The following is a 13332-nucleotide window of genomic DNA, read 5'->3' as shown; positions in this document are numbered from 1 at the left end:
GTTCACTTGTCTGCCTGTTTTTCCAGATATTTCTTAAACTCGCAAAGTCAGTCCTTGCTTTCTTGATCCGTGCGCCTATGTCGATCTTAGTACCACCATCTGACGCCATTTGGCTACCAAGATATTGGAAGTTTTCAACATTCTCCACAGGTTGCCCGGCTACTGTAAAACTGGATGGAGACACCGTTTTTACATCCAACGATTTGGTTTTGTTGACGTTGATGACTAAAGCCTGCCGAAGAGGAGTGCTCGGCAAGGTCGTTCAGCAACGTCATCAGCCAATTCGAAGTCGTTTAGTTGTTCCATGGTTATAGGCTGCCTTAGCAGCCCGCGGTTTGGTTCTCGGTCAATCGCACCTACCAGAATCTCGTCGATTACGATGAGGAACAGTAACGGTGATATAATACATCCTTGCCTCAGCTATGACCCGGATAGGGTCGGACAAGACTCCACTCTACACGAGAAGGCCTCGATGAAGCCGATTTTCTCAGGAACCCCTTGCGTCTCAGGGCGCCCAACAAGTTTTCGTGATTGAGACGGTCGAAATCTTTTTCGTAGTCAATGAATACCAAGTAAAGGGACTCTTGGAATTAGTTGACCTGCTCCAGAATGATACGGAGCGTGACAATATTATAAGTCGATCCTAGGAAGATCATGCCGAACTTGAAAAAGTTGTTCGAAGTGCTCAAACCAGCCTTTTAGCTGGTTAGTTGGGTCGGTCAATAACTGATCATTCGCGTCCTTCACAGGCATCGTTACATTTACCTTTCTTGTCCTCAGCTACATTAATTCTATTCTACAAGCATTTTATGTAGTCGTAATAGCGACCTATTCTCACCCCAATTTGACCCGTTGTCACCCCCGACGACGGTAACAATTTATATTAGTTACTTCAGGTATATGGGATTATTGATTGCTTCTTTAATCATTGCTTATTTTCCATTAAATATAATAAATAAACCAAGATAAATACTCAACATTGGATGCCCCACAGTTTGGACACACTTGATCCCGATATTATTATTGTAATTACATGTAACAAATTAATTTGATATCACTTATGATTCTTTTCTGGTTTATTTTTCTAACGTGGAACTATGTTTGTGTTTTCTATACTGGGGTACACTTTGTGATTGCAAAAATCGAAAAGCTTCACGAAAATATGATAGACTTTAAGCGTTAATATCTTAGACGTTTACTTATAATGACGATTTTAATCGAAAACCATTCCTTTTGCCAAACTTACTTGGAAAATAAGGGAAGACTGTTTGCGTAGAAACTATCTCATCTATCCCAGAATTAAAGGTGGTTAACAATTCGCAATAATTTTTAGTGCGGAATGATTTTTTTTCTAAATTGTCAAGCGTCTTATAAAAGGTGAAAACTTTCCAATGAAAAGTTATTTAACATTCCTTAATACGAAATATGAAAACTAAAGGATTAATCGTCTTCAATTTTCGTAGGGATATTTAGTTTATAGGCTTATATAGCCAAAAACGGTTTTATTCATGTAAAAAACTGGCTTATTCAGTTTAAACTGTTTGGTGGGATTAAATTTTTAAGATAAAATACCTCAAAGGTCGAGACAACAGTCACATCGTTCAATGTGCTATTTCTAGGTAATGCGCTGATCTAATTGACAGCCTTTTCTCATTAGGAATATTAGGGCCTTATTTTTACCTTTCGATACACCCCTCCACGCGTTCATGAGATTCGAAAATATATGTGTTTTTTTTATTATTTCACTATTTTTCGTTACATACCTTGACAGGCGTTTATTTTGATTGATGCTGAGAACATTTTGAAGGTCGTTGCTGTATAGGTCTTCTCTTCTATGGTAGTAGTCAAGACCTGAACTCCTTTTTTTCCGATGAACTGGAATGTCCCTGGATTTCAAGAAATATGACCATACCCCAGAGGGGGAGATAATTGGCTTTCAAAATCAGGTAATTAGGCCGAAGGTCATTAGGCCAAATGGCCAATAGGCCGAACGGTCAACAGGCCGAGTGAGAAGTGAGAAGCTAGAAGTAAGAAGTCAGTTCTTCTTTCATCTTTCTTCTTCCTTCCACCATCTTCCTTCTTTATTCTCCCTTCTTCTTTTTTCCTTCTTCCTTCCCCTTTCCTCCTTCTTTCTTCTTCCTAGTTCTCTCTTTCTTCTGTCATTTTACTTCTTCCTTCTATCTCCCTTCTTCTTTCTTCCTCCTGCCGTCTTACTTCTTTCTTCCTACTTTATTATTTCTTCTACTTTCCTCCCTGATTCTTCCTTCTTTCTTCCTTCTTCGTTCTCCCTTTTTTACTTTTTCCTTCATCCTTCCTCATTTTTCGTTTTCCTGCTTCCTTCTTATTTCTTCCTTCTGCCATCTTACGTCTTTCTTCTTTCTTCCATTTTCCTTCTTCCTTTTTCATTATTCCTCCTTATTCTTTATTCCTTCTTTCTTTTGAATTATTTCTTCTCATTCATTATTACTTCTTCCTTCTTCTTTCTAACTTCTTCCTTCGTTTTTCTTCTTTTTATTTTTTCCTTCTTCCGTGGCTCTTCTTTCTTTCTGTCATCTTTCTTCTTTCTCTCTCTATCTGCTTTATTTTTCTTCGATGTGGGACATTGTTTCAAGCAAGTTAATCAGTCAAGTAAATAATCAGTAAAAAGGTTGCTGTTTTCTCTAAAGGTGACTGTAATAATAATTTTGAAACTTATGAATACAGAATTTCCTTTAGGAATTCTTTCTGGAATTCTTTCAGAAATTTTATTTAAAAAATTTATAAAATTTGGCCGAAAATTTTTCAAGGCATTCCACTGGAAATCGTACATCGATTCTTTTGCGTTGGAAATATCATTCCTTTGAAAAATTTCTCCAGTAATTTCTTCGAAAATACCTCCAGAAACTTCATCAAAAACTCTAGGAGCTATCGAAAAATATCCCAAAGGAATTTCAGAAAGAATTCGTCGCCCAGGAATTCCATCAAATATGCCTTCAATAGCTCTTTCAGATTTTTTTTAGGAATTCCTTTTAATTCTTTTTTAATTCTTTTTAGAAGACTTGGAAATTTCTTCAGGAATCCATTTAAAAAATTTTCAGACTTTCATTTGACAATTCCTTTAGGAATTCCTTCGGAATATTTTTCAACTATTACTTTCGGAATTCCATTGGAAATTCTGTTCAATAAAAATTTAACCATAAGTTTTCGAAGGAAACAAAAGAAAAATATGTAGATGAAACAAATCGAATGAATTTTTGAAAGAATTTCCGGATGATTATAGAGGACACGTTGAAAAAGTTTTCTAAATTATTTAAATATGAATTTTGTGGAGGAATTCCTGGGGGTTTTCAAAAAGAATTCCTAGAAAGATATTTTTGAAGGAGAGCCCGAGGGGATTTTTGAAAGGATTCCTAAAGAAACTCCCGAGGTGAATCCTATCAGCATTTCCGACAGAATTACTAAATAATAAATACTTCAGGAATTTCTTCGGCAATTCGGCAGGAAATTCTTTGTAAATTCATCCAGAAATTTATTAAATTGAAAAATTCACAGAAATTTTGACGAATACATTTTACCAATACCAATAGAATTTCTTACATCAACACAACATCACAGAGAAACAGACGTCTCACTGAGAACAAAATGCAATCAAAATCATCGTCACGAAAACATTATCGCCCAATGCTAAATACACTGTAGATGGATAATCGGCAACCAGGTGGCGGTAGTGAGTAAATGTCAAACACAAGCATACACGTTTCTTCCGTGTCTTCCGTGAACTACCCAATAGTGAGTTCAATTCACCCAACCTAGAACATCCGTACGGGAAGCCAAAATTGAGTAAATGGGGTCGAAGTAGTTTGCCTTTACTCCCATGTTAAAAAAAGTACCCAAGGGAAAATTTATTTACACAAATGGAGGTTTATTTCACTCAATTTCGACCTCAGGTAATAAAACTCAAAATTGGCTTCCCGTATTGAACTGGCGTCGTTGGATTGTTTCGCTCTTTTGTTTTTGACAATAGAAGAAAGAGTGGATGAAAGAGAAGAGAAAAAATAACTCAAAAGTAAGTTAAAAAAAAACTTTTTTTACTTTACTACTTACTTTTTTTCGCCAACGGTGGCCGATCGAACACCTTCAAAAATCCACCGTTAAACAGATGAACGATGGAACATGTGTAGAGTGAGACGTCTGTTTCTCTGTGACAACATGTTAATGTTCACTTTCTCCCTAGCTGATTTCCTTGATTGATCCTAGAATTTCCATATTTTACCCGGTTGACAATGATTCCAGGTTTTCCAGGCAGTCTACACCCTGTCCTTCCTTCTTTCTTTACTTTTTCTTTTTCTTTCTTCTTCGTTCTTAATTCTTCCTTTTTTTCTCCTTTCCTTTTTCTTCCTCATTCTTCTTTCTTTCTTCTTTTTTTCATCTTCTTATTTCTTCCATCTTCCTTCTGCCTTATTTTGTCTACCCTCTTCCTTTTTCCTTATTTATCACTTTTCAAGTCTCACTTCTCCATTTTCACTTCACTTTTCTTGCATCTTACTTCTCACTTCTCATTTTTCACTCTTCACTTCTTCACTTTCCACTTTAAACTTCTCACTGCTCACGTTTCACTTCTCACTTCCCTCTTGTTATTAGCTTAAAAACCGTTCCACTTGACGACCATTTGGCCTAATGACCCAGCATCTTAAAAATTATTTATAGTAATCAGAAAATTCGGAAACGTTCAAATTCACTTCTGCTAGATATAGCCTACTTCGTTTGTAACGCCAGAAGTTGGTTGCACTTTATTACTGAAAGAATTTGGAGGAAACAGGGTAACGGGAGGGAATGTAACGTTGGCTCAACACCACATACTCATAACGCAAATTAATCAATAATTCAGCTATAATACATCGTTTTGAAGAGAAATATTTATCACTGTTTCTTCAAAAAAAAGTGTATCAAGCATATTTTATTTACATTACGCTAAATTCACACACTTCTTCAACTGATAAACGCAATAAACCTGCGTGAAAAATCACTTTGACTCGGTTTTTAGCAGCCATTAAAGTTGGAAGGATGTGCAAAAGTTTTTTTTTCTTTTGCCCAATAAAGTAGTTTTCTGATTGGACTTACCTTTTTTTGTACATTAAATGTATGGACAACAATTACACTATATATTCGTGTTAAATCCACAATTTGTATTAGTAAAACAACAAAATTAACTTTTTGGACAATATTTGAATTTTGAAGCGCTCATTGTCAAAATATAGCTTACGCAGCACATTTTAATTGCTTACTTTACGGCTTTTACAAACAAGTTATTATTTATAAATTACTAGCTATATGTACCCGGCTTATGCAATTAAAATGTCCAATGCTGTAGCACGAAACCCAAAGAGGTAGATCTACCGCGCATCGAATTGTATCCATGTATCAATCGATTTTTATAGTTTTCTATGGCCCTTCTACCTTTTCAATAAACATCTTCCAAAAATAGAGAATATGTTTACCAAAACTGGTTGGAACTGGTCCTGGGGGTTGGGAGTTACACTGAATTGCTCGTTTTCTAAAGACAACTCCTTCCTCCATAACCTCCCCGTTTTCTCGATGACCCTCATACCTCCTAATTGTTATCATCTCCTTAGGACAGAGAATGTGTGCACCAAATTTAGTTGAAATTGGTCCTAAGGGTTGGGATTGCTAGTTTTCTAAAGTCAACACCTCCCCCTGACACCCCCTTGCCCTTCCCCTTTTCCAAATGACATCCCACCCTCTTGTCTATCTTCTCTTTAGGATAGAGAATGTGTGTACTAAATTTGGTTGAAATCGGTCCAGAGGCTCAGAAGTTACTTACCCCCCTCTCCCAAATATTCCCCCACTCATATGATCGACTCCTGATAAAGAATATGCGTACAAAATTTGAGTGGCACTGAATTGCTCGTTTTCTAAAAACAACCCCTCCCCCCATACTCTCCCCTTTTTCCAATGACCATTTCACCCCCTTTGTTATCCTTTCCTTAGTATAAAAAATGTGTGTACCCGTTTTCTGAATAATACCCCTCCCCTTTTCCCAAATTACCCTACCATATGATCGTCTACTCGTAGTGAAAATGAGTACAACATTTGGTTGAAATCGGTCCTCGGAATAAAAAATGACACAAAATTGTTTTCAGAGGAGTTTTCAGACGACTTGGCGAGCGTAGGGCGCATTCGAGGATGGAGAGATGCGGCCTCGAACCGTGTATTGTGGCGTCAAATTGTTGATTCAGTGTTATCTGTTTAGATGTAAACTAAATAGATGAATGAATGTTTTCAGAGGATTCAAAATAAAATTTTGAAAATGATGCTGAAGTTGCCTCCGTGACATAGTACCAATGAACTTCATAGAATTTCTAATATTGAGACATTGCAACAAATGTCCAACAAAATAATTTCCAATTTTAGACAAAAATCGTTGCAATCTTCTATTGCAACCATTAGCTCCTTGTACCGTCAACTGGGGGGAAGATGATCATTGAGGTGAAGATGATCATTTGATGTGTCAGTCAAAAGTGCCAAATTTGTTTATGAAACGGTAGTCAACAATATTCTCCGTTCAAGTAATGTTACCGCTAGGTAGAAATCCGAGTTTTTCGATCATAATCATGAAAATGTATTTTGTGGAAGAAAGAGAGAGATAGTCATAAATGACGCTATTTTCGTTTCAAATATTGACTTCTTAGACTTCTTTTCGTAGTAAATTCAACATTCATACAAATAACCTAGTGTATTTTGACTACTAGGTCATAATGGTTTTAGTAGAGCTGTCTTGATCAACTTCACCCCAAACCAGATTATTCAAAAAATGTGTGATAATTTAATTTATTTTAATAAATGCGAACGCATTTCAGAAAACTAAAGTTGTGGATTATTGCAACGTATAGCAGTACATGTTTTGAAAATATTTGTTTCGATTTAAAATGTAAACACACATTGTTATTGCATGTTTTGTCTTAAAAATGATCATCTTCCCCCCAGTTGACGGTACCCTTAGTATAACACAAAATTGTTTGTTTTCTAAACAATACTCCTTCCCTCCCCCAAACCCAAATTCAATAACGCTCCCACCCCTTTGATAACTTCCCCTGAGGATAGAGAATGTGTGTACAATTTGGTTGAAATCGGCCTAGCATCCACCACTGCAAATAACCTTACCTTATTTTATGATTTGGATACTCCGTACAGAATAGCATACTTTTCCGGTTGTTTAATGGTGCTAAAACATAAGTGTTCGGAATATGAGTCGTGTTCAGGATTGGAAGCAATACGGATGTCTTATTTTTAGTAGTTGATGAATCTTACTTTCGACAAATGTTTATTTGTTTAGATACAAGAAAATATCTCGATTTTCAATCAATGATCGGCATTACAAAGCAAATTGGATTGATTGAACCAAATCGACTTTGTACTACATGATTGATATCAGCAAATAAGAACCCTGTGGGTGGCAGGGTGCTGTGAGCAATTTGTTCAGGCGGCTCTGCACTACTACTACAGCGTATCATTGAAAGTAACGTTTATCAGCATTTTATTGTTTTGATAGATGTGATAGGCCAAACGCATTAAATTGCCCAGAAAGTGGTGATGAAAGACCACATTATCTTACTGTGGAGTCACTGTTGTCGTTCAATTATAGAAATAAGGGGCTGTCCACATACCACGTGGACAGTTTAGGAGGGAGAAGGGGTATGGTGAATGTCCATGGTCCATACAAATTTTGGAAAATTTATATGAGCAATTGTCCACGCTGGGGGAGGGGGTATCTCCCTCTAACCACCCCTAATTATGTAGATAATAAACTGGATTTTAATCCGACAGGTGCGATTAGAGTGGTACAAGCGGCATATATTTTGCACTTTGAGATAGTCAATGAAAAATTTCTTGGTTCGTATCCATGATTGCAATTCGATAAAGGAAATTAAGATTTATGATGCAGCTATTGATCTTTGCACCATTGCTCGTATTGTCTTGCCTGTCGATAAATGCTATTTGGATTAATATGACATAAATTACTTTCTATTTTAGATGTCTCTAGTGGACACACTGAAGGAGTTGTACAAGTTCAGTGTGATAGACTATGGCGTGTTTGCGTCAATGCTGATCCTGTCGGCAGCCTGTGGAATTTACTTCGGATTTTTCAAGCGAACGGTCAATCAAACACCGGACAGCAGCGATGACGAATGTGGCCCCAGAAGAAGCAGCAGCAGTAGCAATGCCAAACGAATGGCAGGCTTCGGATCGTCGTCGATGGAGGAGTACCTGCTGGGATCTCGGAAGTTGAAGACATTTCCCGTGGCGATGAGCCTGGTGGCGGGTTACATATCCGGGGTTACGATCCTGGGTACACCGGCGGAGATCTACAACTTTGGAACGCAGTACTGGTTGATTATTGTGCCGATTTTGCTAATGGGGGTAGCCGTTAGTTTCATCTATCTTCCGGTATTTTGCTCTCTGAAGCTGAATTCTTCATATGAGGTGTGTGAACGGTTGGTGGTTGACAAGTTAACAATAAAAGCTGAACTTTATATCGATTTCAGTACCTTGAACTACGATTCAATTCCTCGGTTCGGTCGATAGCTTCTGTGATGTTTGTGCTAGACGAGGTAATTGTTATTCAGAATTTTAATTGCTCGATCACCATCATACTCACCGGGTGTGCTTTGTTTCAGCTGTTTTTCCTGCCAATGATAATTTACGTTCCTGCGTTGGCGTTCAATCAAGGTAATTGATAAGCATTCTATTAAAATCCGTTTAGAGTAGGGTGGTACCAGCATGTATTTTGTATATACCGTTCATTGATCTAAGCTCTCCTAAATAGATTACACATGAAATACTAAAATAACTATATTTGTACATAATTTGATGTTTTATTTAAAATACTAATTTTAATACTGTTCTGCATAAGAACCTTACAGAAACTGTATAATAATTGGGCATATACAATTTTTGGAAGATTTTAATACAATCGTTGTTTCGAAATTATACAGATTTGTATTATTTTAATACAATTTCTGTATAAAAACCTTACAGATTTTAATATGCCACGTTTTTATACAATAATTGTAAGATCTGTTTTTTGGGTGTATTTACAACCAACATGCAAATGTTACAAATATGCGATCATGGGCAGTACAGATATTGTATAAAAAGTATTCAGAATAGTAAACGTTATTTACATTATTTCTATAAGAGAAAAGTTTAAAAAGATTTTGCAAGGTTCTTCTTATACAGAACTATATGAACATCATTGGGGCCCTCCTTAGCCGTGCGGTAAGCCGCGCGGCTACAAAGCAAGACCATGCTGAGGGTGGCTGGGTTCGATTCCCGGTACCGGTCTAGGCAATTTTCGGATTGGAAATTGTCTCGACTTCCCTGGTCATAAAAGTATTATCGTGCTAGCCTCATGATATACGAATGCAAAAATGGTAACCTGGCTTAGAAACCTCGCAGTTAATAACTGTGGAAGTGCTTAATGAACACTAAGCTGCGAGGCGGCTCTGTCCCAGTGTGGGGATGTAATGCCTATAAGAAGAAGGAGATGAACATATGGCACATCTGGCACCCGCTGAATGAGTGCAGAGATATGGCATTAGAACAACGTTATGAACCACCCTGTAAGATCCATGTAATTAAATCCACAGCTGTTTAGCTACAAATAAAAAAAAATAATGTAGAATAACTGTTTACGAAGAATGAGATCTGCTCTATTCGATGTTCGTTCAAATAGAATAGGAAAATATTAATCCTTTTATCTTATTATGTATCTACCATTTGCATTCTATCTGTTTCGATCAGTACAGTAATGAATTTGAAAAGTTTCTAGTAAATGTGACCAACAATATTGTCAATTTAGCCAGAAATAAATGATTAAATATATGAAATTTCAATTTTAGTGTTTCAAATATTTCACGATCAGCTATCTTTAGGGGTTCAAAATACACAAATTGTCCTGATAGTGAATGCAATTGTTAATATAATTTATTTACAAATGTACGTGCAGGGAAAACCAGTTGAAGAAAAAGTCTCCTATAAGAGAATGATTCTTTATACCATCTCATATATTAAGTTGTACTAGACGTGTGATTCAATGTTGAATTTTCATTAATAAAATAATTTATTTTCAGTAACTGGATTCAATCTCTATATCATCGGAGCTATAGTGTGTATTGTATGCATATTCTACACATTACTGGTAAGTTTCTCTCTAGATTTTGTTTCTTTTATGTATAAAGTAGGGTTCTTTAAGTCTTATCTTTCTTTATAAGTCTTTTTTGTTATATTGCAGTGGAAGATTTTTGTTTGTTCAATCACAGATTATGAATTATGCTGAATTTATGCTGAAATTAGTAAAAAATAGTTTCTAGAAAAAATAGGAACACAGCTATAGCTAAAATAGTTTTGTTGGCCACTAACAATGTTCTGATGTTTTAAAACGTTATCAAGATTAGACATTAGCATTAGAATAAATATATATATTTGTAGGTGGTACATATTACGACTATTGTACGACGAATTTTTGGAATTGTTAGTGTGAAAGGTATAATACACATTAGAGAGAGATCGTTTCGGTATAACGTGAGGATAAAGAGAAAGGTATGGGGTTGGAGTATGGTGAATGCCATGGTTCATACAGATTTTTTTTAAATCCATGGTTACCATCCATCCATCCTGCAGACGATAGATGCTTAGCCACGCCCAAGATGAATACACCACTAGGTGTTCCAATTTGCCATCTCAGCCATCTTGGATTTTACTATGGGAGAGCCAGCCGATTTGTTTTCGTTTTGCACTGAAAATGAATTTTTCACCCCCGCCTTCTTCTCTTCTACAAACATGGCAGATTGGAGCAGCTAGTACTGTATTCATCTTGGCCACGCCCATGCAACAGTGAATGCATTGAAAATGCTTACAGCGCACATCAAGATGAATACACAGCTAGGTGTTCCAATCTGCCAAATTCAGCGCACAATATAAGAGAAACCGTTTCTAAATCATATAGCAGAAAGTATGCCAGTTCGTACTTTTAAAGAAATTTACTTTAGATTATTTTAACCGATTGTGCTACTGATAATCGTGAATCCATCATATACAGAAGCAAACTTTTTTTTGTTAGGAATGAAATACCCATTCTTGATTTCTCTTTGTAAAATGCAAAGCAAGACCATGCTGAAGGTGTCTGGGTTTAAGTTGCGATCCGGTCTAGAAAATTTTCCGGTTGGAAATTTTCTTCACTTCCTCGAGTATAAAAGAATCATGTGTCAGTGCGGAATGTAAGCCAAGAAGAGGAAGAAATGGAAGATGCAAATGAAGAAAGAGAAACAGAGAAGATGAATGTGATTCATCAGGTTTTTGCCTTTCTCGTACAACAAAGTACGGTCATCATTTGACTCCGAAAGCGAACTTTTTATATAGAAGGCTCGTAGACCCATAGTGTTATCAGAGTGTATGTAATTAAGAGTGGCGACATGTGCCGCATTTACATACTCTGAGTATTATATACCAATCGATTCAGTTCGAACAAATGTCTGTTTGTCCGTGTGTTTATGTGTGCGTGTGTGAAATAAATTGTAACCAACTTTTTATATAGTAATCTTTAACCGATTTTGTCGCAACAAGTTGCATTCGAAAGGTGGTAAAGTTGCGTTGTTGATCGCTATTGAATTTGATAACGATCGGTCATTGAGCTCAAAAGTTATAAAGAAAATAGTGAACCAAACCGAAAAGATTGGTGTCTTGGCTAAATGCGAGAAAGGTGGTTTTATTTGGGTTTTTAAACCATGTACAGGCCACGCGAATAGAAGGCCTAACCCACATTTCACTCCATAGCCGGAAGCCCAACTTTTAAGACTTCCATCGAACTACTGGTCGAGTCCTGAATTTTTTTTTTCAAATTCTCGTCATCATGCTGGACGAGGATTGATTCCAAAAGGGCAATGCAGAGTTTGATCAAGCAGTTGGTTTTGATGCAGATCCGATAGTGAAGCAGTTGGAAGAGACCATGTTGTGTCTCTTAAAACTGCTTCACAAGGAGATGGGCTTTGCAAAGCGGATGGAAGCGTAGATCAAGGAACAGCTAGGGCAAGAATGGAGGATGAAAAAACTGGAGCTCCCGCGGAGAAGAAGTTCGTCAAGAAATGAGAGGCAATCTGAACCCGGTTCGAGAGAAGTATCAAAAGGGTCAACGCTTCGAAGATCTAAGACTGCGCTGTTGGTTGGAGGAAGGAGGAACAGACCAAGCGGAAAAATGTTGGACGGCCACACCAAGAGGGTGGTCAAGCAGCAGTTGACCAAATATTTTCGGGAAGCGTATCCGAAAGGTACAGACCCACTGAAAATCAACCAGTGCCTCCTTGATATGCTCTAAAACATTTGGAAGAATTTAATTGGATCTATACTTCCATTATTCGTTCAGAACTGACAGACTGACTGCTCTTGTATAGAGGCCAAAACGAATAATGGTACTGCACAGAAGAAGATAACAAAACTGCAAAGGTTAGTGTCCATTGCTATAACGGGAGCGATGCGATGCGAAGCACTCCTTCAAAATCGTTAGATGCAATTCTAAATCTGCTACTGTTGCATGAATTTGTGCAGTTAGAAGTGGAAAAAATTAGCATTAGCATTGAGCAATTCGCACAAATTCGTAGGTGGTACAAGCCTCAACTATTGTATGAGAGTAGAATGACTTTCATCCGTTACCTCAGGTATTGATTTGGGACTAATCATTATCTCTTAGATGGAAGCAATGCACTCTCCAATAGTCGAGATCTGTCCTGGCCACGTCCTTGCGAATGCTGAGGAAGGGGAAGGATGGTTGGCTGGACACCTACTTAAGAAAGATGCAGAAAACTCTACGACCTCTCATAGGTGTCACGGGAGGTTTTTGGAATTGTTAGTGTGGAAGGTTAGGCAGTAGCAGAAGCAGTAGGAATCGTTTTGGAAGAACGTGAAACACAGAAAGATCTTAGTTAGAAATACGAAGTAGAAAAGAGACGGGCCTGGAATTGAACCCACGACCTCCTGCTTATAAGGCAAGGCGGTAGCCACTAGACCACCGAGCTCGGCTGCAGTTAGAAACGGAAAAAAATATGAAAAATCTTATCCATCAAAGCCACCATTCGGCCATCTTGGAAACCACGTGCTTTTTTCAGTCAATTTTCAAGAGCACGAATTTAGATAACCATAACGCGCATAGTGGTGATACACTTGTAGAATCATTTGCTTACTTATGCCATACAATCGACTTCAGTTTCAGCACTGTATGAAAAGTATTATGTCGTATTTTAACTATTCAAGATAGGTGTTGAAACCCATGTGGTGTATTTG

At 37.3% G+C, this 13332-nt stretch overlaps 1 protein-coding gene across 1 annotated transcript in view; it reads left to right on the top strand.

Moving 5' to 3' along the window:
• The window catches only part of LOC134213341 (sodium-coupled monocarboxylate transporter 1), a 37747-nt gene that overhangs the window by 15026 nt on the left and 9389 nt on the right, over nt 1–13332 (top strand). The window contains exons 2-5 of the mRNA XM_062692327.1: nt 8032–8481; nt 8544–8609; nt 8676–8727; nt 10131–10198. Of these exons, the coding sequence (XP_062548311.1) occupies nt 8032–8481; nt 8544–8609; nt 8676–8727; nt 10131–10198 (636 nt within the window). The remainder of the gene's footprint in view (nt 1–8031; nt 8482–8543; nt 8610–8675; nt 8728–10130; nt 10199–13332) is intronic.

The sequence above is a fragment of the Armigeres subalbatus genome, chromosome 2, assembly GCF_024139115.2.
Source record: "Armigeres subalbatus isolate Guangzhou_Male chromosome 2, GZ_Asu_2, whole genome shotgun sequence".
Lineage (NCBI taxonomy): Eukaryota > Metazoa > Arthropoda > Insecta > Diptera > Culicidae > Armigeres > Armigeres subalbatus.
Note: the sequence above shows the minus strand (reverse complement) of the source record. Positions and strands in the feature narration are given on the sequence as shown.